The 22,925-nt window shown below is 40.9% G+C and overlaps 1 protein-coding gene across 1 annotated transcript; it reads left to right on the top strand.

Moving 5' to 3' along the window:
• The first annotated feature begins 20,497 nt into the window (after window positions 1-20,497).
• LOC101691600 (vomeronasal type-1 receptor 4-like) lies at window positions 20,498-21,302 on the top strand. Its single transcript, XM_004779906.2, is given in 2 exon segments — window positions 20,498-21,265; window positions 21,267-21,302. Coding segments are annotated over 2 exon segments (804 nt in total).
• The last annotated feature ends 1,623 nt before the right edge of the window (window positions 21,303-22,925 follow it).

Raw genomic sequence — 22,925 nt, 5'->3', positions numbered from 1 at the left:
CATTTGTATGTCTTTATTGGAGAAGTGTCTGTCCATATCTTCTGCCCATTTTTTGATATGCTTGTCTGTTTTGTGTGTGTTGTTTGAGGAGTTCATTATAGATCCTGGATATCAACCTTTTGTCTGTACTGTCATTTGCAAATATCTTCTCCCATTCCGTGGGTTGCCTCTTTGTTTTCTTGACTGTTTCCTTTGCTGTGCAGAAGCTTTTGATTTTGATGACATCCCAAAAGTTCATCTTCACTTTTGTTTCCTTTGCCTTTGGAGACATATCTTGAAAGAAGTAGCTGTGGCTGATATGGAAGAGATTACTGCCTATGTTCTCCTCTAGGATTCTGATGGATTCCTGTCTCACGTTGAGGTCTTTTATCCATTTTGAGTTTATCTTTGTGTATGGTGTAAGAGAATGGTCGAGTTTCAGTCTTCTACATATAGCTGCCCAGTTTCCCCAGCACCATTTATTGAAAAGACTGTCTTTTTTCCACTGTATATTTTTTTCTGTTTTGTCGAAGATTATTTGACCATAGAGTTGACGGTCCATATCTGGACTATCTACTCTGTTCCACTGTTCTATGTATCTGTTTTTATGCCAGTACCATGCTGTCTTGGTTATCACATTGATATGTTCTACTGTATCTCTGGTTTCAACCTCATTGATCTCAGCTCCAATCTTGATTATTTCCCTTCTTATGTGTGGAGTTGGTTTGATTTTTGTTGATTCTCTAGTTCTTTAAGGTGTAGAGACAGCTGGTGTGTTCTGGATTTTTCAATTCTTTTGAGGGAGGCTTAGATGGCTATGTATTTCCCCCTTAGGACCGCCTTTGCTGTATCCCATAGGTTTTTGACCAAAGTGTCTTCATTCTCATTGGTTTCCATGAATTGTTTCAGTTCTTCTTTGATCTCCTTGTTGATCCCAGCATTCTTAAGCAAGGTGGACTTTAGCTTCCAGGTGTTTTATTTCCTTCGGAACTTTTCCTCGTGATTGAGCTTCAGTTTCAAAGCATTGTGATCTGAGAATATGCAGGGAATAATTTCAGTCTTTTCGTATCAGTTGAGTCCTGATTTGTGACCCAATATGTAGTCTATTCTGGAGAAGGTTCCATGTGCACTTGAGAAGAATGAATATTCTGTTGTTTTAGGGTGGAATGTTCTGTATATATCTATGAGGTCCATCTGGTCCAATGTGTCATTCAATGCTCTTGTTTCTTTATTGATTTTCTGCTTCGATTATCTATTTCTGAGATAGGCATGTTAAGATCTCCTATGATTAGTGTATTCATATCAATATGACTCTTTATCTTGATTAACAGTTTTCTTATGTAATTGGCTGCTCCCATATTGGGCATATAGGTATTTATAATTGTTAGATCATCTTGGTGGATAGTCCCTTTAAGAATGATGTAGTGTCCTTCTGTATCTCTAACTACAGTCTTTAGTTTGAAATCTAATTTATCTAATTTGAGAATCACTACCCCAGCCTTCTTTTGAGGCCCATTGGCATGAAAGATGCTTCTCCATCCCTTCACTTTCAGTCTGGGTGTATACTTAGGTTCCAAATGGGTCTCTTGTAGACAACATATGGATGGGTCGTATTGTTTTATCCAATCTGCAACCTGTGTCTTTTTATGGGTGCATTTAGGCCATTCACATTGAGAGTGATTGATAGATACGTTTTTATTGACATCATGTTACCTTTGAAGTCTTTCTTTCTGTAGATTGTCTCTGTATTTCTGTTCAATGATATTCTTAGTATTTTTCCTCTTTTATAGAACCCCCCCTTAATATTTCCTGCAGTGTCTGCTTGGTGGTCGCATACTCTTTTTAGTCTTGCCAGTCTTGGAAACTCTTTATCTCTCCATCCATTTTGAAGGTCAGTCTTGCTGGATAAAGTACTCTTGGCTGCATGTTCTTCTCATTTAGTGCCCTGAATACATCTTGCCAACCCTTTCTGGCTTGCCAGGTTTCTGTGAACAGGTCTGACATTATTCTGATGGGCTTTCCTCTGTACTTAAGGAGCTTCTTTGTCCTAGCTGCCTTCAAGAGGGCCTGCCTACAATTATAATTCTTCATTCATACTATTAGGTGTCTCAAGGACTTTCGAGAATCTATAATCTTGGGGGGGGGGGACCATTCTGCCTCTAGTACATGAACGCTAGTTCAATTCATGATATTGGGAAAATTTTCATGGAGAACTTGTTCCACTATATCTTCTAGACTTCTTTCTTTCTCCTCCCCTTCTGGGATTCCAATAATTCTGATGTTGGAACGTTTCATGGCATCATTTATTTCCCTGATTCTGTTTTTGTGGCTTCTAAGCTGTTTGTTCCAGTCTTCCTCCTGATCCTTTCTTTCTATCTGTTTGTCCTCAAGATCACTAATTCTATCTTCTGTCTCAGTTACCCTAGCTTTAAGGGAATTTAGATTAGATTGGAACTCATTGAGAGCATTGTGAATATCATCCCTGGTGGCTTTCAGTTCTGCCCTAACATTATGAACATCATCACTGGTGGCTTTGTGGCTTTTAGCCCTGCACTAATCAATTCCGTTTGGTCATCCATGGCTTTCTCCAACCTAGCTATTGCCTGGGTAATTGTTAGCCTGAATTCCCTTTCCGACATATTGTCTATGTCGATAGCCATTAGCTCTGTTGCAGAGGCCCCATTCTCTGAATTTTTCTTCTGTTGGGCATTCCTCCTCCTAGTCATTTTGGTGAGAGATGGCTGAATGGATGTAGCTGGATGTATCGACCATGGTGCAGTCAAGGTGCACCCTGGAACGCTTCTGAGCAATCAGGATTCCCCACCCAAATGAGAGAAAAAGAAAATAAAAAGAAAAAAGAGAGTGAGAGAGGAAGACAGGAAAAAAAAGGGAAGATAAAAGAGAAAGCTCAGACCAAATGGGCCCCAAGGTAAGATTTATGAAGTATACAAATAAAAACAGACCAAAAAAAAAAGACTGATAAATGTATATGACAAGAGAAAAAAATATATATATGCAAAAAAAAAAAAAAAGAACGTCGTCCAAAAGAACCCCAAGTATAAGATTTATATATTATCAGGAGAAACACAAATACACAGAAGCACTGTTGGAAGAAAAAGATGGGAGAGTGGTTATAAATTCTCAGTGTGGGCGAGGAAGTTTATTTTGATTCTTTCTGGATGTATCTTGATATCTTTGTTAAGGATTCAAATTTCCTAAGATAGGAGGGGAGGAGTCAAGATGGCGGAGAAGTAGCAAGCTGAGACTGCTTCAGCTAGCCGGAGATCAGCTAGATAGCTTATCTAAAGATTGCAAACACCTGAAAATCCATCGGCAGATCGAAGAGAAGAAGAACAGCAATTCTGGAAACAGAAAAACAACCACTTTCTGAAAGGTAGGACCGGCGGAGAAGTGAATCCAAAGCGACGGGAAGATAGACCCTGGGGGGAGGGGCCGGCTCCCGGCAAGCGGCGGAGCAACCGCGCACAAAATCAGGACTTTTAAAAGTCTGTTCCGCTGAGGGACATCGCTCCAGAGGCTAAACCGGGGCGAAGCCCACGCGGGGTCAGCGTGGCCTCAGGTCCCGCAGGGTCACAGAAGGATCGGGGGTGTCTGAGTGTCGCAGAGCTTGTGGGTATTGGAACGGGAAAGCCGGCTACAGAGACAGAGCTGACAGTAAGCTCGCAGCTCCGTGTTACCTTGAACCGGTCGCAGGCTCGGTGAGCTCGGAGCGCGGCCGGAGGTCAGGCAGACGGGAGTAACTGGGCGCTGTTCTCTGAGGGCGCACTGAGGAGTGGGGCCCTGGGCTCTCGGCTCCTCCGGGCCGGAGACCAGGAGGCCGCCATTTGTATTCCCGTCCTCTGGAACTCTACGGAAAGCGCTCAGGGAACAAAAGCTCCTGAAAGCAAACCCGAGCGGATTACTCACCCCGGCCCCAGGTAAGGGCGGTGTAATTCCGCCTGGGGCAAAGACACTTGAGAATCACTACAACAGGCCCCTCCCCCAGAAGATCAACAAGAAATCCAGCCGAGACCAAGTTCACCTACCAAGGAGTGCGGTTTCAATACCAAGGAGAGCAGCAGAATTCCAGAGGAGGAGAAAGCCAAGCACGGAACTCATGGCTTTTTTCCTGTGATTTTTTTTTTTAGTCTTGCAGTTAATTTAATTTTTCTTTTTCATTTTTTTTTTTTTTTCTCGCCTTCGGGTAAAAAAATTTTTTTTTAACTGTTACCTTTTTCTTTTTTAACGATTTTTTACTAGTTTTTCTAATATATATATATATTTTTTACATTTTTCTTAGGTGTTTTCTTTTTTTAAAAATTCTTTTCTTTTCTTTTCTGTTTTTTTTCTTTTTCTTTTCTTGCTTTTTTCTTTCTTTCTTCCTTTTTGAACCTCTTTTTATCCCCTTTCTCCCCACTCACGATTTTGGATCTCTTCTAATTTGGTTAAAGCATATTTTCCTGGGGTTGTTGCCACCCTTTTAATATTTTACTTGCCCCTTCATTTACTCTTATCTGGACAAAATGACAAGACGTAAAAATTCAACACAAAAAAAAGAACAAGAGGCAGTACCGAAGGCTAGGGACCTAATCAATACAGACATCGGTAATATGTCAGATCTAGAGTTCAGAATGACAATTCTCAAGGTTCTAGCCGGGCTCGAAAAAGGCATGGAAGATATTAGAGAAACCCTCTCGAGAGATATAAAAGCCCTTTCTGGAGAAATAAAAGAACTAAAATCTAACCAAGGTGAAATCAAAAAAGCTATTAATGAGGTGCAATCAAAAATGGAGGCTCTAACTGCTAGGATAAATGAGGCAGAAGAAAGAATTAGTGATATAGAAGAAGACCAAATGACAGAGAATAAAGAAGCTGAGCAAAAGAGGGACAAACAGCTACTGGACCACGAGGGGAGAATTCGAGAGATAAGTGACACCATAAGACGAAACAACATTAGAATAATTGGGATTCCAGAAGAAGAAGAAAGAGAGAGGGGAGCAGAAGGTATACTGGAGAGAATTATTGGGGAGAATTTCCCCAATATGGCAAAGGGAACGAGCATCAAAATTCAGGAGGTTCAGAGAATGCCCCTCAAAATCAATAAGAATAGGCCCACACCCCGTCACCTAATAGTAAAATTTACAAGTCTCAATGACAAAGAGAAAATCCTGAAAGCAGCCCGGGAAAAGAAGTCTGTAACATACAATGGTAAAAATATTAGATTGGCAGCTGACTTATCCACAGAGACCTGGCAGGCCAGAAAGAGCTGGCATGATATTTTCAGAGCACTAAACGAGAAAAAACATGCAGCCAAGAATACTATATCCAGCTAGGCTATCATTGAAAATAGAAGGAGAGATTAAAAGCTTCCAGGACAAACAACAACTGAAAGAATTTGCAAATACCAAACCAGCTCTACAGGAAATATTGAAAGGGGTCCTCTAAGCAAAGAGAGAGCCTACAAGTGGTAGATCAGAAAGGAACAGAGACCATATACAGTAACAGTCACCTTACAGGCAATACAATGGCACTAAATTCATATCTCTCAATAGTTACCCTGAATGTGAATGGGCTAAATGCCCCTGTCAAAAGACACAGGGTATCAGAATGGATAAAAAAACAAAAACCCATCTATATGTTGCCTCCAAGAAACACATTTTAAGCCCGAAGACACCTCCAGATTTAAAGTGAGGGGGTGGAAAAGAATTTACCATGCTAATGGACATCAGAAGAAAGCAGGAGTGGCAATCCTTATATCAGATCAATTAGATTTTAAGCCAAAGACTATAATAAGAGATGAGGAAGGACACTATATCATACTCAAAGGGTCTGTCCAACAAGAAGATTTAACAATTTTTAAATATCTATGCCCCCAATGTGGGAGCAGCCAACTATATAAACCAATTAATAACAAAATCAAAGAAACACATCAACAATAATACAATGATAGTAGGGGACTTTAACACTCCCCTCACTGAAATGGACAGGTCATCCAAGCAAAAGATCAGCAAGGAAATAAAGGCCTTAAATGACACACTGGACCAGATGGACATCACAGATATATTCAGAATATTTCATCCCAAAGCAACAGAATACACATTCTTCTCTAGTGCACATGGAACATTCTCCAGAATAGATCACATCCTCGGTCCTAAATCAGGACTCAACCGGTATCAAAAGATTGGGATCATTCCCTGCATATTTTCAGACCACAATGCTCTAAAGCTAGAACTCAACCACAAAAGGAAGTTTGGAAAGAACCCAAATACATGGAGACTAAACAGTATCCTTCTAAAGAATGAATGGGTCAACCGGGAAATTAAAGAAGAATTGAAAAAAATCATGGAAACAAATGATAATGAAAATACAACGGTTCAAAATCTATGGGACACAACAAAGGCAGTCCTGAGAGGAAAATATATAGCGGTACAAGCCTTTCTCAAGAAACAAGAAAGGTCTCAGGTACACAACCTAACCCTACACCTAAAGGAGCTGGAGAAAGAACAAGAAAGAAACCCTAAGCCCAGCAGGAGAAGAGAAATCATAAAGATCAGAGCAGAAATCAATGAAATAGAAACCAAAAAAACAATAGAGCAAATCAACGAAACTAGGAGCTGGTTCTTTGAAAGAATTAATAAAATTGATAAACCCCTGGCCAGACTTATCAAAAAGAAAAGAGAAAGGACCCAAATAAATAAAATCAGGAATGAAAGAGGAGAGATCACAACTAACACCAAAGAAATACAAACTATTCTAAGAACATACTATGAGCAACTCTACGGCAATAAATTTGACAATCTGGAAGAAATGGATGCATTCCTAGAAACATATAAACTACCACAACTGAACCAGGAAGAAATAGAAAGCCTGAACAGACCCATAACCAGTAAGGAGATTGAAACAGTCATTAAAAATCTCCAAACAAACAAAAGCCCAGGGCCAGACGGCTTCCCGGGGGAATTCTACCAAACATTTCAAGAAGAACTAATTCCTATTCTCCTGAAACTGTTCCAAAAAATAGAAATGGAAGGAAAACTTCCAAACTCATTTTTATGAGGCCAGCATCACCTTGATCCCAAAACCAGACAAGGATCCCACCAAAAAAGAGAGCTATAGACCGATATCCTTGATGAACACAGATGCGAAAATACTCAACAAAATACTAGCCAATAGGATTCAACAGTACATTAAAAAGATTATTCACCACGACCAAGTGGGATTTATTCCAGGGCTGCAAGGTTGGTTCAACATCCGCAAATCAGTCAATGTGATACAACACATCAATAAAAGAAAGAACAAGAACCATATGATACTCTCAATAGATGCTGAAAAAGCATTTGACAAAGTACAACATCCCTTCCTGATCAAAACTCTTCAAAGTGTAGGGATAGAGGGCACATACCTCAATATCATCAAAGCCATCTATGAAAAACCCACCGCAAATATCATTCTCAATGGAGAAAAACTGAAAGCTTTTCCGCTAAGGTCAGGAACACGGCAGGGATGTCCATTATCACCACTGCTATTCAAACATCGTACTAGAGGTCCTAGCCTCAGCAATCAGACAACAAAAGGAAATTAAAGGCATCCAAATCGGCAAAGAAGAAGTCAAATTATCACTCTTCGCAGATGATATGATACTATATGTGGAAAACCCAAAAGACTCCACTCCAAAACTGCTAGAACTTATACAGGAATTCAGTAAAGTGTCAGGATATAAAATCAATGCACAGAAATCAGTTGCATTTTTCTACACCAACAGCAAGACAGAAGAAAGAGATATTAAGGAGTCAATCCCATTTACAATTGCATCCAAAACCATAAGATACCTAGGAATAAACCTAACCAAAGAGACACAGAATCTATACTCAGAAAACTATAAAGTACTCATGAAAGAAATTGAGGAAGACACAAAGAAATGGAAAAATGTTCCATGCTCCTGGATTGGAAGAATAAATATTGTGAAAATGTCTATGCTACCTAAAGCAATCTACACATTTAATGCAATTCCTATCAAAGTACCATCCATCTTTTTCAAAGAAATGGAACAAATAATTCTAAAATTTATATGGAACCAGAAAAGACCTCGAATAGCCAAAGGGATATTGAAAAAGAAGGCCAATGTTGGTGGCATCACAATTCCGGACTTCAAGCTCTATTACAAAGCTGTCATCATCAAGACAACATGGTACTGGCACAAAAACAGACACATAGATCAATGGAACAGAATAGAGAGCCCAGAAATAGACCCTCAAATCTATGGTCAACTAATCTTTGACAAAGCAGGAAAGAATGTCCAATGGAAAAAAGACAGACTTTTCAATAAATGGTGCTGGGAAAATTGGACAGCCACATGCAGAAAAATGAAATTGGACCATTTCCTTACACCACACACAAAAATAGACTCAAAATGGATGAAGGACCTCAATGTACGAAAGGAATCCATCAAAATCCTTGAGGAGAACACGGGCAATAACCTCTTCGACCTCTGCCGCAGCAATATCTTCCTAGGAACAACGCAAAAGGCAAGGGAAGCAAGGGAAAAAATGAACTACTGGGATTTCATCAAGATCAAAAGCTTTTGCACAGCAAAGGAAACAGTTAACAAAATCAAAAGACAACTGACAGAATGGGAGAAGATATTTGCAAACGACATATCAGATAAAGGACTAGTGTCCAGAATCTATAAAGAACTTAGCAAACTCAACACCCAAAGAACAAATAATCCAATCAAGAAATGGGCAGAAGACATGAACAGACATTTCTGCAAAGAAGACATCCAGATGGCGAACAGACACATGAAAAAGTGCTCCATATCACTCGGCATCAGGGAAATACAAATCAAAACCACAATGAGATATCACCTCACACCAGTCAGAATGGCTAAAATCAACAAGTCAGGAAATGACAGATGCTGGCGAGGATGTGGAGAAAGGGGAACCCTCCTACACTGTTGGTGGGAATGCAAGCTGGTGCAGCCACTCTGGAAAACAGCATGGAGGTTCCTCAAAATGTTGAAAATAGAACTGCCCTATGACCCAGCAATTGCACTATTGGGTATTTACCCCAAAGATACAAATGTAGTGATCCAAAGGGACACATGCACCCGAATGTTTATAGCAGCAATGTCCACAATAGCCAAACTATGGAAAGAACCTAGATGTCCATCAACAGATGAATGGATCAAGAAGATGTGGTATATATACACAATGGAATACTATGCAGCCATCAAAAGAAATGAAATCTTGCCATTTGCAACAACATGGATGGAACTAGAGCGTATCATGCTTAGCGAAATAAGTCAAGCAGAGAAAGACAACTATCACATGATCTCCCTGATATGAGGAAGTGGTGATGCAACATGGAGGCTTAAGTGGGTAGAAGAAGAATAAATGAAACAAGATGGGATTGGGAGGGAGACAAACCATAAGTGACTCTTAATCTCACAAAACAAACTGAGGGTTGCCGGGGGGAGGGGGTTTGGGAGAAGGGGGGGGGATTATGGACATTGGGGAGGGTATGTGCTTTGGTGAGTGCTGTGAAGTGTGTAAACCTGGTGATTCACAGACCTGTACCCCTGGGGATAAAAATATATGTTTATAAAAAAAAAAATTTCCTAAGATAAAAGGGGATTAAAAAAATGGTTTTACCTATAGGTGTAGCATTTTTGGGGAAAGGGGATTACCTTGAAGTTTAACTCTATATGAATATTAAAAAATAAAAATAAAAAAGAATAAACTAAATTAAAGTAAACTAAAATTTTTAAAAAATGAAGAAATAAAAAAGCAAAAGAAAAACATGGGTATATGTATCAAAAAGTTCAGGTTAAAAGATTATTATGGAATTTGATGTAATGGACATCTCACTGTGATGATAAATAGGCTAACAATTATCTGTATAAAATTTTAAAAATGAACCAGAATAGTGGGAGCAAATTAAAAATAAAAGTTGTATCTATGGAGACATATCTTGAGAGTGTTGCTGTGCCTGATATCAAAGATATTACTGCCTGTGTTCTTCTCTAGGATTCTGATGGATTCCTGTCTCACGTTGAGGTCTTTTATCCATTTTGAGTTTATATTTATGTCTCCAAAGGCAAAGGAAACAAAAGTGAAAATAAACTTTTGGGACTTCATCAAAATCAAAAGCTTCTGCACAGCAAAGGAAACAGTCAAGAAAACAAAGAGGCAATCCACGGAATGGGAGAAGATATTTGCAAATGACAGTACAGACAAAAGGTTGATATCCAGGATCTATAATGAACTCCTCAAACTCAACACACACCAAACAGACAAGCATAACAAAAAATGGGCCGAAGATATGAACAGACACTTCTCCAATAAAGACATACAAATGGCTATCAGACACATGAAAAAATGTTCATCATCACTAGCCCTCAGGGAGATTCAATTTAAAACCACATTGAGATATCACCTTACACCAGTGAGAATGGCCAAAATTAGCAAGAGAGGAAACAACATGTGTTGGAGAGGATGTGGAGAAAGGGGAACCCTCTTCCACTGTTGGTGGGAATGCAAGTTGGTGCAGCCTCTTTGGAGAACAGTGTGGAGATTCCTCAAGAAATTAAAAATAGAACTTCCCTATGACCCTGCAATTGCACTCCTGGGTATTTACCCCAAAGATACAGATGTGAAAAGAAGGGCCATCTGTACCCCAATGTTTATACAGCAATGGCCACGGTCGCCAAACTGTGGAAAGAACCAAGATGCCCTTCAACAGACGAATGGATAAGGAAGATGTGGTCCATATACACTATGGAGTATTATGCCTCCATCAGAAAGGATGAATACCCAACTTTTGTAGCAACATGGATGGGACTGGAAGAGATTATGCTGAGTGAAATAAGTCAAGCAGACAGAGTCAATTATCATATGGTTTCCCTTATTTGTGGAGCATAACAAATAGCATGGAGGACATGGGGAGTTAGAGAGGAAAAGGGAGTGGGGGTAAATTGGAAGGGGAGGTGAACCATGAGAGACTATGGACTCTGAAAAACAATCTGAGGGGTTTGAAGTGGCGGGGGGTGGGAAGTTGAGGTACCAGGTGGTGGATATTATAGAGGGCACAGATTGCATGGAGCACTGGGTGTGGTGAAAAAATAATGAATACTGTTATGCTGAAAATAAATAACAATTTTTAAGAAATCATTTAAAAAAAAGTTGTATCTATAAAGTAGTGGTAGTTGTTCTCTTGTGGTCTTTTTTTTCTTCTTTTTTTTTCCTGTGTGGTTTTCTGGGGGAGGGGCCTACCACATGGGTTTTCAGGTAGTGTTCCCTGAATTAAGTCCTCCCACCCCCCCTCAAGGGGGTGGGCTCTGAGAAAACCGTTTTTTCAGGCTTTTGTTGTCTGGAGGTTTTTATGTTTGTTCGTTTGTTTTCTCTTGCCTTGACAGCTTTTGATGGCTTTTGGAGGTTTAGAGGAAAGAACTGCACCCCGACCTCCCTCTCAGACAGAAGCCTCAGTCTGTTCCTCCCTGGGTGCTGCAGAACACATAAGTTCCCTTTAGGCTGCTGGTAGAGCACGTTCCGAGTCACGGTCCCTGTGGACACAGGAACTCCTGCTTGTACCCAAAACCAGGACAATGGCGGCCTTCTGGCCAGCTCTGGACCACCAGAGAGGTTCCAAGCAGCGATCATACACTGAGATTTTCCCACTGGCCCGGGTTGGGAGTGCCTGGTCTTTCCGGGTCCGAGAGTGCTGGGTTGGCACCTTCGCGCACCTATCTCAGGGGATGGTAAGGGGTGTGCGCGTCTCAGGCTCTGATAGCACAGCGTGGCGCTCACGTGGAGAGTGCAAAAAGCTATGCTTCTACCAGCTGGCGAGGCTCCCAGCCACTCCGGGGAGCCGGACCCCAGGCGTTCTCAGGTGCACTGGCTGCTCTGGGACCAAGACCTGGTTTCTCTGCCGAACTCTCTCTGGCTCAGCGCCAGAGGTGGCTGTCCTGGGTCCGGGGACTTAAGCCCCTGTCCCTAACCACCCCGATTCCCACAATTCCCCCCTCCTGTGATCCTTTGCTCTTTTTGAATGCTTTCAACCAGACTCCAAGTTAATACTGGTCCCCAGATGCAGGGCACTCTCGTATTGGGGTATTACTTTCCAATGGGTCACCTCTGGTGGTTCCCTCCCCCTTTTGTTTATCTTCTGGTATCAGTCTGACATTCCCACTCTGCTTTACTTGCCCACTGGCAACTTCTGCCCCTGTAGAGATCCAGACATGTATAATTCTGATCTCAGGCTGATTTCATGGGTGATTGGAGTTCTTTGGTAGGTAATCAGCTCATTTTAGGATACAGGTTGAAAGGGCACCTCCTCCTACTTCCCTGCCATCTTGTCTCCCCACTATCAATTGACCCCTTTTTTGAGTTGTATCCTTATTACTTAGTTTTATTTTTTTATTAAAAAAATTTCTTTACTATGTTAATTTACTCACCATACAGTACATCATTCCTTTCGGATGGAGTTTTCCATGCTACAGTGTTTACCTATAACACCCAGTACTCCGTAAAATATGTGCCCTCCTTCTTAGCCATTACTAGGCTATCCCATTCGCCCACCCACCTCTCCTTTAAAAGCCTCAGTTTGTTTCTTGGAGTCCATGGTCTCTCATGGTTTGTCTTACCATGATTTCATCCCATTCATTTTCCCTTCCTTTTCCTAATGTCCTCCATGATATTCCTTATGTCCCACAAGTAAGTGAAACCATCTGACAATTAACTGTCTCCACTTGACTTAATCCGCTTAGCATAACTTCCTCTAGTTGCATCCACATTGAGGCAAAAGCTGTGTATTCATCCTTTTTGGTGACTGAGTGATATTCCATTGTGTATATGGACCATATCTTCTTTATCTATTCATCTGTTGAAGAGCATCTTGGCTCTTTCCACAGTTTGGCTATAGTGGACATTGCTGCTATGAAAATTGGGGTGCAGATGGCCCTTCTTTTCACTACATCTGTATCTTTGGGGTAAACACCCAGTAGTGCAATTCCTGGGTCATTGAGTAGCTGTATTTTGAAGTTTTTGAGGAACCTGCACACTGTTTTCCAAAGTAGCTGTACCAACTTGGATTCCCACCAACAGTGTAACTGGGTACCGCTTTTGTCACAACCTTTCCAACAATTCTGTTTCTTGCCTTGTAAATTTTTGCCACTCTAACTGGTGTAAGGTGATACCTCAATGTGATTTTTTAAATAGTGTTATGTTAGTCACCATACAGTACATCATTAGTTTTTGCTGTAATGTTCCATGATTCATTGTTATAAATTCCCTGATGACTAATGATGATGATGAACACTTTTTCATGTGTCTGTTAACCATTTGTATGTCTTCTTTGGAGAAGTGTCTGCCCAGGTCTTCTGCCCATTTTTTTCTTTCTTTTTAAAAATTTTTATTTATTTTTAAAATTTTGTTTCATTGTTCCAGAATTCATTGTTTATACACCATACCCAGTGCTCCGTGCAATACGTGCCCTCCATAATAGCCACCACCAGGCTCACCCAACCTCCACTCCCCACCCCTCCAAACCCTCAGATTGCTTTTCAGAGTCCACAGTCTCTCATGGTTCATCTCTCCCTCCAATTGCCCCCAACTCCCTTCTCGCCATCTCCCTATGTCCTCCGTGTTATTTCTTATGCTCCACAAATAAGCAAAACGATACGAAAATTGATGCTCTCTGCTTGACTTATTTCACTCAGCATAATCTCTTCCACTCCCGTCCATGTTGATACAAGAGTTAGGTATTCATCCTTTCTGATAGAGGCATAATATTGCATAGTATATATGGGCCACATCTTCCTTATCCATTCATCCGTTGAAGGGCATCTTGGTTCTTTCCACAGTTTGGCAACCATGGCCATTGTTGCTATTAACATTGGGGTACAAATGGCCCTTCTTTTCACTACATCCGTATCTTTGGGGTAAATACTCAATAGTGCAATTGTAGGGTCATAAGAAGCTCTACTTTTAATTTCTTAAGGAATCTCCACACTGTTTTCCAATGTGGCTGCACCAACTTGCATTCCCACCAACAGTGTAAGAGGGTTCCCCTTTCTCCACATCCTCTCCAGCACACGTTGTTCACTGTCTTGTTAATTTTGGCCATTCTAACTGGTGTAAGGTAATATCTCAATGTGGTTTTGATTTGAATCTCCCTCATGACTAGTGATGATGAACATTTTTTCATGTGTCTGATTTGTATGTCTTCATTGGAGAAGTGTCTGTTCATGTCTTCTGCCTATATTTTTGGCATGATTATCTGTTTTGTGTGTATTGAGTTTGAGGAGTTCTTCATAGATCCTGGATATCAGCCTTTTGTAGTATAATTTGTGATTATCTTCTCCCATTCTGTGCATTCCCTCTTGGTTTTATTGACTGTTTCCTTAGCTGTGCAGAAGCATTTGATTTTGATGAAGTCCCTAAAGTTTATTTTTGCTTTTGTTTCCTTTGCCTTTGGAGACATATCTTGAAAGAAGTTGTTGAGGCCGATGTCGAAGAGGTTACTGCCTATGTTCTCCTCTAGGATTCTGATGGATTCCTGTCTCACGTTGAGGTCTTTTATCCATTTTGAGTTTATCTCTGTTTGTGGTGTAAGAGAATGGTCGAGTTTCATTCTTCTATACCACCAGCATTTTTCAATGAGCTGGAGCAAACAATCCTAAAATTTGTATGGAATCAGAAGAGACACCAAAGTGTTAAGGAAATGCTGAAAAAACCCCACAAAACTGGGGGCATCATGTTGCCTGATTTCAAGCTTTCCTACAAATCTGTGATCACCAAGACAGCACAGTTCTGCCCATGTTTTGACATGGTTATCTGTTTTTTGGGTGTTGAGTTTGAGAAGATCTTTTTTTAAAAAAATGATTTATTTATTTATTTATTTGAGAGAGAGAGAGAGAGAGAGAGAGAGAAAGCACAGGGATAGAGGATCAGAGGGAGAAGCAGAATCCCTGCGGAGCTAGAAGCTCAAAATGGGACTTAATTCGAGGACTCCAGGATCATGTCCTGAGCCAAAGGTGGTGCTCAATCACCTGAGGCACCCAGGTGCCTGAGTTTGAGAAGTTCTTTATAGATCTTGCATATCAGTCCTTTATCTGTACTGTCATTTGCAAATATCTTCTCCCATTCTGTGGGTTGCCTGTTTGTTTTGTTGACTGTTTCCTTTGCTGTACAGAAACATTTTTGTCTTGCTGAAGTTTCAGTAGTTCATTTGTGCTTTTCTTTCCCTTGCCTTTAGAGACATGTCTTGAAAGAAGTTGCTGTGGCCAATGTCAATGAGGTTACAGTCTATGTTCTTCTCTAGGATTATGATGGATTCCTGTCTCACATTGAGGTCTTTCATCCATTTAGAGTTGATCTTTCCATATGGCATAAGAGAATAGATCAGGTTCATTATGCTCTATATAGCTATCCAATTTTCCAGCACCATTTATGGAAGGGACTGTCTTTTTTCCAATGGACATGTTATTCCTGCTTGGTCAAACATTATTAGACCATTGAGTTGAGGGTCCATATCTCGGCTCTCTGTTCTGTTCCATTGGCCTATGCATCTGTTTTTGTGCTAGAACCATGCTGTCTTGGTGATCCAAGCTCTGTAATATAGCATAAAGTCAGGCAATGTGATGCCTCCAGCTTTGTAAAATTTTTCTGGAAGTTAACACATAAAGGGTGACAAATCTTGAGAGACTCTGGACTCCAGGAAAAAACTGAGAGTTCCAGAAGGGAGGGAGGTGGGACAATGAGGTAACCAGGTGTCAGATATTAAGGAGGGCACATGTTGTGATGAGCACAGGGAGTTACACACAACTGATGAATTGTTGAACACTACAACAAACATTAATGATGTTCTATATGTTTGCTAACTGAATAACAAAACCGATCAATCACTCAATAATAATAGTAAACAAATGAGGAAAAAAAGTGAAATGTGCACCCTGAGATCGAATCACACTCTCCACCACCAAAGCCATGCAGGTGCCTCATGGTCATTCCTAGGACAATAAAACTATCCCACAGATGTAAGAAACACTTGTGTTATATCTTCATTTCACTCCCTGTGAATCATATTCAGATTTCGTGCAGTGACACAATGATGTCATTTTTTTAATAATTTCTTTTCAGCGTAACAGTATTCATTGTTTTTGCACATACCCAGTGCTCCAAGCAATCCGTGCCCTCTCCAATACCCACCACCTTGTTCCCCAACCTCCCACCCCCCCCACCCCTTCAAAACCCTCAGATTGTTTTTCAGAGTCCATAGTCTCTCATGGTTCACCTCCTCTTCCAATTTCCCTCAACTCCCTTCTCCTTTCCATCTCCCGTTGTCCTCCATGCTATTTGGTATGCTCCACAATATTGTATTCATTCTTTAGTCTGTATTGAAGATCAGTTACCACTCTTCCTTTTTCTTTGTCCTCAGTGATAGTGACAGTATTGAGAAATGCTGTCTTTGTTTTGCAGAATGTCCCTCATTTCCATTGTCTCAGATTGTGTCTGTCATCCTGAGTTCAGGCCCCTCCTTGGAGAACAACTTCTAGACACAGATGATGGTGGGACCTCCTGAGTTCCTGAGCTCAGAGGCTAAGTGATGAGGAAATGTCGGTGTCCTAGATGTGTGGTTGAGCTTCTTCCTGGGAGAAGCAGGAGACGTGGTTTGATTGTCAGGGTGAGCTGGGGAGAGAGGGTGTATCCACAGATGTTCAGGCTCCTGGAGGAGTGCAGTCTGCTCTCAGATGCAGGATGACCAGAAGCTTTTATTAGAGTGGAACACCCCATAGAAGCTCTTTCAGGAAGATACCCAGATGATTGCCAGGCTCATTTCAATTTGAGAAGTAGTGTGGAGCTAAATGGACCTCCGTACTGGGTTCCCAGTTAGGATCACTTGGGGAGTTTCACAAACACCATCACTTGTGCTCTACTCACCCCCCATTTTCATTCTGTCAGTCTTTGAGTCTCTTGGACACATTTGTAAGAGCAGACCCAAAGCTCTGGCCCACAGGGACCCAACAGGGTCTGCTCTGCATGGGGTGGTTTATTGTTGTTGTTGTTGTTTTTAGATTTTATTTATTCACTTGACAGAGTGAGAGAGAGAGATCCCATGTAGACAGAGAAGCAGGCAGAGAGAGCGGGAAGCAGGCTCCCTGCTGAGCAGAGAGCCTGATGCAGGACTGAATCCCAGGACCCTGAGATCATAACCTACTGAGTCACCCAGGCACCCTCTGCATCGGTTTTCTAGAAGGATTTGGTATAGGCCCTCTGAAAGTCATGATGGAGCATCTCTCAAAGGCTCTATCCCAGCACTCTGTTCGTTGCTTGTGGCCATACAAATTTGTGTTCCCCCAGATTTCCTCTTTCTGTAAGAATACCAGTCATGATGGACTAGCCACCACCCAACTCCAACTGACCTCATCTTACTGGATTCTATCTTGAATGACCTTATTTCCTATGAAGGGCATATACCTCAGAATATGGGAGTTAAGACTTCAGCATATTAACTTCAGCATATTAACTTTGATGAGACTCAGTGCAACCCATAATACATGAGGTACGTTGATGCTTTCGAAAAGGGAAACTTTTACTTATTTATTTTTCCAGAAAACAAAAGTTGAAGGAACATTTCCCCACTTCTTTTCTAAAAAGAATTTTTTTATTGTGTTGTGTTACTCACCATAGAATACAACATTAGTGGGGCACATGGGTGGCTCAGTGTATTAAGCCTCTTCCTTCAGCTCAGGTCATAATCTTAGGGTCCTGGTACTGAGCCCCGCATCAGGGTCTCTGCTAAGCCTGTTCCCTCCCTCCCCCACCTCTCTCACTACCTGTGATCTCTCTCTCTGTCTAAATAAATAAATAAATAAATAAATAAATAAAAGATTTTTAAAAATACACCATTAGGTTTTTTTTCCGCAGTATTCCAAGATTCATTATATATATAAACGGCATCTTTAAAATGTGTGTTTTTTTTCCAGATAATGAGAAAGAGGCCTGGAAGATTGGGGAGCAAAGGGAAAAGGTCTTTCTCAGAAATCAGTTCCAGGTGAGACACTGTGTCTTTCCTTCCTCCTGAGAGGCCATGTGTTCATAACTTGGAAACTTTAACTTCTGTCTATGAATTTTGTCACCCTCCCCTTTCCCCCGGGGTCTGTGGCTCCCTCATACCCACTCTTCTCTCCAGCGTTCTCTGTTTTGTGCCTGTGTTTTCTACCCATGCTTCTTATTTCCCCCAGGCTCTGTGTCCTTTTCCCACATGCCAGCACTTTCATAAGAGTTGCTAGCTAGGGGCATCTGGGTGGCTCACTGGGTTAAAGCCTCTGCCTTCAGCTCAGGTCATGGCCCCAGGGTCCTGGGATTGAGCCCCACATGGAGGTCCCAGCTCCGTAGGGAGTCTGCTTCCTCCTCTCTCTGTCTGCCTGCCTCTCTGCCTACTTGTGATCTCTGTCTAGCAAATAAATAAATAAAATCTTAAAAAAAAAAAAAGAGTTCCTAGCTAGAAACTTTTAGTTGTTCTTCATAATTGGCACCTGGGAGAAAGGTTTTCAAAAATATTCTCAGCTCCCAAGCCTGTCAGTGCCAATGCTGCTTCAGGTGAAATGATAATTGCAGTTGTGAAGGGAGGGGAGCTCCCAGAGTCATAAAAACACATCTCACTGCCCAGCAATCCTCTTGCACCGGTATTGCCTGCTCTGACCATCACCCTGAGCTCTCCAGTTGGGCAGCAGGAAGAATTTGGTGGGTTCTCTGCATCTTTCTACCTGAGAGGTACAATCTGGAAGGCAAGGAGTTGTCTCAGGAGTCCAGGTAAGGGAGCATAGTGGACAAAGGGGGATTTCTATGTATGAATATGGTCCAGTGCCGAAGCTGGGTATGGAGGTGGAATCCATCCTGAGGCAGGAGCTGAGTCAGTAAAGAGAGATGTGGACCTAGATTAGCACCCACCCCTGATGGCTGCTGAGGCCACAGAGTAGAATCCTCTTTGACAGTGACTGTTGTGTTGATGACCAGAGGGGTCATCAAAAATGACTTTTTGAAGGGTTAATTTTAATTCCACTTACCTAAACCATCAGAGTCACATTTTTTTTTTACATGTACAATATAGTAGTTCAACACTTTCTCCAAAGATCTCTAATTTTAATATGCCTAAGGACTGTTGTTCTGGAGTGAGTCTGCTGTCAAGTCTGTGTGACTGAAGCCATAGCATAATTTGCAGATCTCAACATGTGCATGCATAGCACCTCTATGTTTGTAATAAATGTTGGATGTATGTATAGAAATCATGTGATCATGAGCAGACACAGTGTGTCAGAGCACAGTTGCTGGAGTGGACATGTTTTCTATAACTCTGGGTCTATGAAGTGCTTAATGGATTAAATACTTTTGTATCAATTGGTTATGGAGAGACTTTTCCCATTAAAGTAGGGAAGCATCATTTAAGAAAAATAGAACTTAATATATTTCAGACATGACTTTTAGACTCTAATGTATCTTGTGTTGTATATGCTGCTATTAAATATTAGAATACAAATCCAAAAACTATGTCACATATACAAGATACAAGGTTTTTGCTGTACATTAAATTTTGCATTTCTGGTATTTCAGTATCTTGCACAGATCTTGCTTTACAGCTACTAATTTTATTTCATCAGGTATTCATAATTACATACATATATGATCTGAATGTAGTCATTATTTTGTTTCTACTTTACACAATGTAATCTGGCAATGGTGCTTCTTGTACAGAATCTATGCCTTTTATGTTTGTTCCTGGAATGAAAGCAAATGATTCTTTCTGTTGATGTGCTAATTTTAAGTCATTCTTACATTCATTTAGTCCTGCTTGTCATGGGACAGGGTCCTGCATCTTTGTAGTACTGTAATCAGTGCATCTATAGTTTATTACTAATTGAAAAGCTTTATTTAAGTTTATATTAGGTTATGGAACAGTCTTCCTAAATAAGTGAAAACTCATCATTAAGATCAGTTTAAGTATGGTAGCAATCTCAATTCAGATGACAAGGTGCAAACATAAGACTAAATTGAGATCTGGTTTATTTAAAGAACCACAACTAACTATTATTTTTGTATATTATGGATTCAGGCACTAGCCTTGTGACCAGCCCAGCCCAGTTCCAGTCCCCACCCTGGATTGGTAAGTGAATTGAGACAAAGCAGTTCACCTCTGTGTAACTTTGTTGTCTTCATCTTTATGAGGAATGCAGTGAGGAATGCCTCCTGAATCTGTGAGAAATAAGAAGTGACCCCCATGGGTGGCCATTAAACCAGCAATTCACACTTGCAAGTGTTCGGTAATGGTTGTGTATGTAACTCTTGGAAGGCCCTAAATGACAGAAGAAGTTTAGTATTTCAAAGTAGGGAGTGTAGAAATGTGAAGAATATCAGATTTCAATTGACACAATTCATGTGGTCCACATGTGATATTCCCATGCAGGATCCTCTGGCCTAGAAAACAAAGATCAGTCACTGATATTTGACTGAGACCTGACAGGATGGCCACAAGGGATCTGACAATAGGAGTGATCTTCTTAATAAAGACTCTGGTTGGAATTCTGGGGAACTTCTCTCTTCTTTACCATTATCTCCTCCTTGATTTTACCGGGTATAAGCCAAGGCCCACAGATTTGATTGTCAAAAACCTGATTGTAGGCAACATTTTGGTCCTGTTCTCTGTTGGAATACACAATACAATGTTATCCTTTGGGTGGTATCACATCCGCAGTGATTTTGGATGCAAAATTTTCCCCTATGTTTGTAGGGTGGGCAGGGGGGTGTCCATTGGCACCACCTGCCTCCTGAGTGTCTTCCAGGCCATCACTGTCAGGCCCAGGAACTCCAGATGGGCAGCACTTAAAGGAAAATCTCATCCCAAGTGCATTGTCGCTTCAATTGTCTTGTGCTGGGTCTTGCAGATATTGGTAAATGTCCTGTCTCCTTTGTTTATGACTATCACTTTGAACAATGAAAACATCACAAATAGGAAAAGTTTTGGATACTGTTCAATTATTCGTCATGAGAAAAGCAAAGACTTGCTGTATACAGCATTGTTGTCATTCCCTGATGTGCTATTTTTGGGGCTCATGCTCTGGGCCAGCAGCTCCATGGTCTTCTACCTGTACAGGCACAAGCAGCGGGTCCAACATGTTCGTAGAACCAACATCTCCACATTGACCCCTGAGTCTACAGCCACCAAAACCATCCTTCTCCTGGTGAGCACCTTTGTCTACTTTAACACCCTCTCCTCTATCTTTCATACTATTTTGGGTCTTTTTGATGATCTCAGCTGGTACCTTTTGAACATCAGTTTGGTGCTCACTCTGTGTTTTCCAGTCCTCAGCCCCTTTCTGCTCATGAGCCGTGACCCCAGGATATCCATGGTCTGCTTTGCCTGGATAAGGAATATAAAATCCCCTCATGTTATGAGAAACATGTAAATTGTAGGAATTCCCTTAATGTTTCTAATGTTGGTAATTCAGTCATCCTCTCAGGATTCCCAGTACAATGATGAGAAGCTAACAGAACATCTTTTTTTTTCCTTCACTCACAGTATGGTGTTTTATTTTGTTTTGTTTTGTTTTGTTTTTTTAATAAAAATGATATATATTATTAGCCCCAGCAGTACATGTCTGTGAATCGCCAGGTTTACACACTTCACAGCATTCACCCTGGCACATACCCTCCCTAATGTCCATAACCCCACCACCCTCTCCTGGCCCCCCTCTCCCCAGGAACCCTCAGTTTGTTTTGTGAGATTCAGAGTCTCTTATGGTTTGTTTCCCTCCCGATCCCATCTTGTTTCATTTATTCTTTTCCTACCCCCAAAACCCCCCATGTTGCATCTCCACTTCCTCATATCAGGGAGATCATATAATAGTTGTCTTTCTCTGGTTGACTTATTTCACTAAGCATAATACCCTCCAGTTCCATCCACACCATTGCAAATGGCAGGATTTTATTTCTTTTGATGGCTGCATAGGATTCCGTTATATATATCTATATCTATATCTATATCTATATATCTATATATATATCACATCTTCTTTATCCATTCATCTGTTGATGGACATCTAGGTTCTTTCCATAGTTTGGCTATTGTGGACATTGCTGCTATAAACATTCAGGTGCACGTGCCCCTTTAGAGCACTACATTTGTATCTTTAGAGTAAATACCCAGTAGTGCAATTGCTGGGTCGTAAGGTAGCTCTATTTTCAACATTTTGAGGAACCTCCATGCTGTTTTCCAGAGTGGTTGCATGAGCTTGCATTCCCACCAACAGTGTAGGAGGGTTCCCATTTCTCCACATCCTCGCCAGCATCTGTCATTTCCTGACTTGTTAATTTTAGCCATTCTGACTGGTGTGAGGTGGTATCTCATTGTGGTTTTGAATCTAATGGAACATCTTGATCATCTCCTTCAAAGTTAACAATAAGTCATAATTGTAATTATAATGTGATATTTTATAATTATCTTATAAATACTCATGTGATTAAAGTTTTGCTAATAGCCAGTGGAGGAACACAGAAACTATACAATTATAAACTCCAGGTCCTGAAGTGATCTAGATATTATAGAGAAGGCTTTGAGTGTGTCAGGTAAATTTATTAGGCTAAATTTCCCAGAAGTGAAATTGTCAGGGAAGTATAGGAAAAGGACCATGAAAGTGGATCAGCATGTGTCAAGTTAGGTCAAACTGCAGAGAATTGTACTGGAGGGGAAATTCAATCAGTGAGTACAGCTTTGGGGGGCCAGTTATTATTTTGTTGTTTTCTTACTAGAGGGGCAATACTCAGTCATGTGAAGTATGATGTCATGGGAGCTTGGGAGATGAGCATTGTAAACATTTTCAGGTAGAAATGGACAGATTGAACTGAAATGGGTAGTGGTGAGCATAGAATTACATTTTACCTAACTCTTAAACA

The sequence above is a fragment of the Mustela putorius genome, unplaced genomic scaffold (assembly GCF_011764305.1).
Source record: "Mustela putorius furo isolate JIRA1106 unplaced genomic scaffold, ASM1176430v1.1 tig00000196_pilon_pilon_pilon, whole genome shotgun sequence".
Lineage (NCBI taxonomy): Eukaryota > Metazoa > Chordata > Mammalia > Carnivora > Mustelidae > Mustela > Mustela putorius.
This window is presented reverse-complemented; position numbering and strand designations above follow the sequence as displayed.